General features: G+C 45.4%; 1 protein-coding gene across 1 annotated transcript in view; it reads right to left on the minus strand.

Annotated features, from left to right (window-relative positions):
- SPTLC3 (serine palmitoyltransferase, long chain base subunit 3) overlaps positions 1-4,251 on the minus strand; it is a 153,120-nt gene that overhangs the window by 44,337 nt on the left and 104,532 nt on the right. Inside the window, exon 8 of the mRNA XM_010844153.1 lies at positions 1,785-2,004. Coding sequence (XP_010842455.1) covers positions 1,785-2,004 — 220 coding nt within the window. The remainder of the gene's footprint in view (positions 1-1,784; positions 2,005-4,251) is intronic.

The following is a 4,251-nucleotide window of genomic DNA, read 5'->3' on the forward strand; positions in this document are numbered from 1 at the left end:
TTAGCAGCAGCAGCAGACCCCATGGCTTCGACAGTCGAGGAAGGGAACGTCGAGCCTCGCGCTAGACTTTAGCTGAATTCTGTAAGATCCTGGGCATTCCCTATGTTTTCAGTACCCCTCGATGAATTCCCGCAGGCCTGTGGAAGGAGGCTGAACAGCAGTGCTTTGAGCTTAGATGAAAGTGGCGCTTTTTGAATGGCGAAGGTCACCGGGAGCTCTGAACATTTTTAGCGTTTGTGCCGCGTCTCATGGCAGGGTGGGTTGCGCGCAGTAAAATCTGCAGTTTTAAATCATGGGCTTTCCGCACCCAGACTGTGTTCAGCTGTCCTCCCTGGTTTGTCTAGCTGGTTTACCAGGAGTCTGAGCTCCTATTCCTGTTGGTGACAGTGAGGAGGAATCGGGAGTTTTAGAGAAGCCACAGGCCATCTGCATACACTGCTGTGCCCTCCCCGGGGGAGCCAACGCCAGTCCCTCTGGGGCAGGTGTACAGCTGGAGGAGAGAACCATCAGGGCTCTGGTAAAACTGTTGTATGATGGAGCAGAGAACTGGCTTTGTGAGCCCTGAAAGTCAGGTTTTAATATTTCATTTTCTTCCTCTCATCTTCTTCCCTCTTCTTTTAAAACCTTTTCAAAAATTTGTTTCATTTTGGTGACCTCCTGGGTGATGTTAGCAGTGGAATGACAGGGATAACACTTAGTCTAATTCCATCAGCTCAGAATCTTCAGTCACACAAATAAGATATGAGAGGATGACAAGATTAGACTTATGGCTTATCCAAGACTGTGGGAGAGAATTACTTGGCAGAGAAAAATCTCTTATGGACCTAGAGACTGTCATACAGAGTGAAAGAAGTCAGAAAGAGAAAAACAAATATTGCATAATCTCTTATATGTGGAATCTAGGGAAAAGGTACAGATGAACTTATTTGCAAAGCAGAAATAGAGACACAGATGAGAGAACAAACATGTGGATGCCAAGGCGGGCAAAGGTGGGTGGAATGAATTGGGGAATTGGGATTGGCATATATACATTCTTGATACTATTAATATGTATTAAGTAGATAACCAATGAGAATACACCGGGTAGCACAGGGAATTCTACTCGGTGCTCTGTGATGACCTAAATGGGATGGGAATCCAAAAGAGAGGGGGTATTTGTGTCCGTATGGCTGATTCACTTTGCCTTGCAGCAGAAACTAACACAACATGGCAAAGCAACTACATTTCAATAAAATATATAAAAAAGATCTCCAATCTTGCCACTGTTTTGTTAAAACTCTGAAAACCCACATGTTGTCGCAGAGGGTCAGTGTCTTCAACATCTGACCTCTGCTGCTGTTCCTACCAGCCACCTTAGGTTTTTCCCAAACTACTTACAGTTCTGCAGCATCACTTCTGTGGCTTGGTAAACAGCATTCTCTTTTTGAAATATGACCCACACACCCCCTCGTCACCCTTGGGCTACAAGACTGACAGTCTTTCTGAGACTTCTGAGTCTTTCTTCTGAGTCTTTCTCTCCTTTGCACTGTCTTTGCCTATGTACACAGCCAGAGTTGCCGTTTCAGGATCACAGGATTATTCATCACAAGAACCTCTGCACTATCAGAGAATGAGCTCCTTGACCTTCTGGGCCTCCCATGCCTGTGAACCCATGCTGCCCAGGCCGCCTTAATCAGTCAGGTGTGCTAAACTGAACTGAAGCCCTCAGGGAAACCAGAGGACCCCCAAGACTGCATTCCCAGGGCATTCAGGTTTTAAATAGATGCAAGGAATCTGTCTCTTACCTTCCTTCCAGCTATGTAACCTCCCGCGGCTCCAAAGCTTTTGGTGAATGTGCCCATATATACATCAATATCTCTGGGGTCTAGTCCAAAGAACTCCACCACACCCCGGCCGGTGGGGCCCACGGACCCAATACTGTGAGCTTCATCCATGTAGAGATAAGCCTTGTATTTCTTCTTCAGAGCCACGATATCGGGCAGATGCACGATGGAACCTTCCATGCTAGGACAAAAGAACAAATGCTTGTCAGCAGTGAGCACCCACCAGGGAGGCTCTGTGTCACTCTCCCTTTCTGCCCTGATACCAAACAGGGATAACCGGGCAAATTTTATTTGGTGGAGACGTGCTCTCAATCTTGTAAGGCTGCTCTGGTTTCGTTTCACTGGGGGGAAATTAATTTACATTCAATGAATTTAAGTGCTTTGAGTTGTTAAAGCTAATTCCCAAGTAAATACTTAGCTCACTGTGCTGTTAATTAGCTTATTTGTAAAGTCAACTAGCATAACTAGACTGATCAGACTGGATTCCAGGTATTTTGATAATTTTAATTACATTGCTCTATGTCAATGCGTCTATATCAGCCTGCTTCTGTCTATTTGGCCAGGCTTCCCAGGCTACGCTTGTGGTAAAGAACCCACCTGCCAATACAGGAGACATTAAGAGACATGGATTAAAGCTTTCCTGTGGCTCAGACAGTAAAGAATCTATTGGCAATGTGGGTTTGATCCTTGAGTTGGGAAGATCCCCTGGAGAAGGGCATGGCAACCCATTCCAGTATTCTTGCCTGCAGAATCCCATGGACAGAGGAGACTGATGGGCTACAGTCCATGGGGTTGCAAAGAGTTGGACACTACTGAGCGACTGACACTTTCAAGAGACATGCATTAGATCCCTGGCCAGAACCCCCTCCAGCATTCTTGCCTGGAGAATCCCATGTTCAGAGAAGCCCGGCGGGCTACAGTCCATAGAGTCGCAAAGAGTCGGACACGACTAAAGTGACTTAGCAGCATGTCTGACCTAAACTCAGTGCTTGACTTGCTGAATATTAAAGGAAGGAAGTAAAAACACACAAAAGGGACTTCCCTGACAGCATGGTGGATAAGAATCCCAGCTGCTAATGCAGCGAACACAGGTTCGATCCCAGGTCTGGGAAGATTCCACGTGCTCCAGAGCAACGACACCCCTGTGCCACAACTGCTGAGCCTGTTCTGCAATTCCTGAAGCCTCTGCTCTGCAACAAGAGACGCTACCTCAATGAAGCCTGTGCATCTCAACAAGCAGTAATCCCTGCTCGCCCATGAGAGAAAGCCCGTGAAAAGCAGTGAAGACCTAGCGCAGCCATAAATAAATAAAAAAAATTATTTTTAAAAGAGAAGATCAGCACCGAAGTTACAGGGAAAGGCACTTCTGCCTAATATAAGGAACAACAAACAAACAAACAAATAAAAAACACACAGAAGAACTTGAAGACATCATCACCAGGGAAGTCTCTTAAGACATCACAGTGTTCATTAAAGCATAGGAGAAAGGCCTTAGGCTCTCCTGTTGAGTCCTTACTGAACCTGAAGGCTTATTTGAGGTGTCTGCTGGTGTCCCCTCTCTTCCTTTAGGGCAATGCTTCTCACTTGTGTGAGCATCAGAATCCTTTGAATGCTTTATTACATTCGAATGGTTTGTTACAAGGCAGGTTTCTGGGCCCCACCCAGAGTTTCCATTGGGGGTCTGGGGTGGGTTGAGAACTTGGGTTTCTATCAAGCTCCCGAGAGATTCCAGGGTTTCTGGCTACAGACAGCACTTGAGAACCACTGCTATAGATTAACTTTTGTTTTAGCCCTAAGTGCTTAATTTTTCACAGCAGTTTGCAATTTGGTAAATTTCCTTGGGGTTTTAAATTGCAAAATCACTTTAAGTTCTCCAGCAAAGGGAAAGACAGGAGGCAAATAAGCAAGTAAAATGAGCATTCGTATATACATGGCACCTCTGGAACCCAATGGATTTAAAAGAACTTCTGTCTTCAGTCAGTTCTCAGGACATCTTGTGAGCTGTGTTTTCCCACACAGTTTTGACTGCGCCGTCAGCTAAGCTCTATGAAAACACACAGACTCACACTCTCACCCCCATGAAGGAGCTTGTCAAACAATTCAAGGAACCCAACAGTTTAGTTCAAGAACTAGTCAACTGATGCAAACAGAGACTTGACCGTCTCTTCTTCTTAGTTTATTTATTAAATTTAATGTATTAAGAAAATAGCTTAAGTGTTAGGTCCATTCAGTCAAAACAGTCCAGCTGTTGGGTAGTCACCTAGACCAATGGGGAGTGGATGATCTTTTTAAAAGAATCATCTATTATTTATTTAACTTTGGCTCTGCTGGGTCTTCATTGCCGCACGGGCTTTTCTCTAGTTGCGATTCATGGAGGTGGCTCCTGTTGTGCAGCGCAGGCTCCAGGCCTTGACAGTGGCAGGACTTT

This window comes from Bison bison, unplaced genomic scaffold (genome assembly GCF_000754665.1).
Source record: "Bison bison bison isolate TAMUID 2011002044 unplaced genomic scaffold, Bison_UMD1.0 scf7180017864196, whole genome shotgun sequence".
NCBI lineage: Eukaryota > Metazoa > Chordata > Mammalia > Artiodactyla > Bovidae > Bison > Bison bison.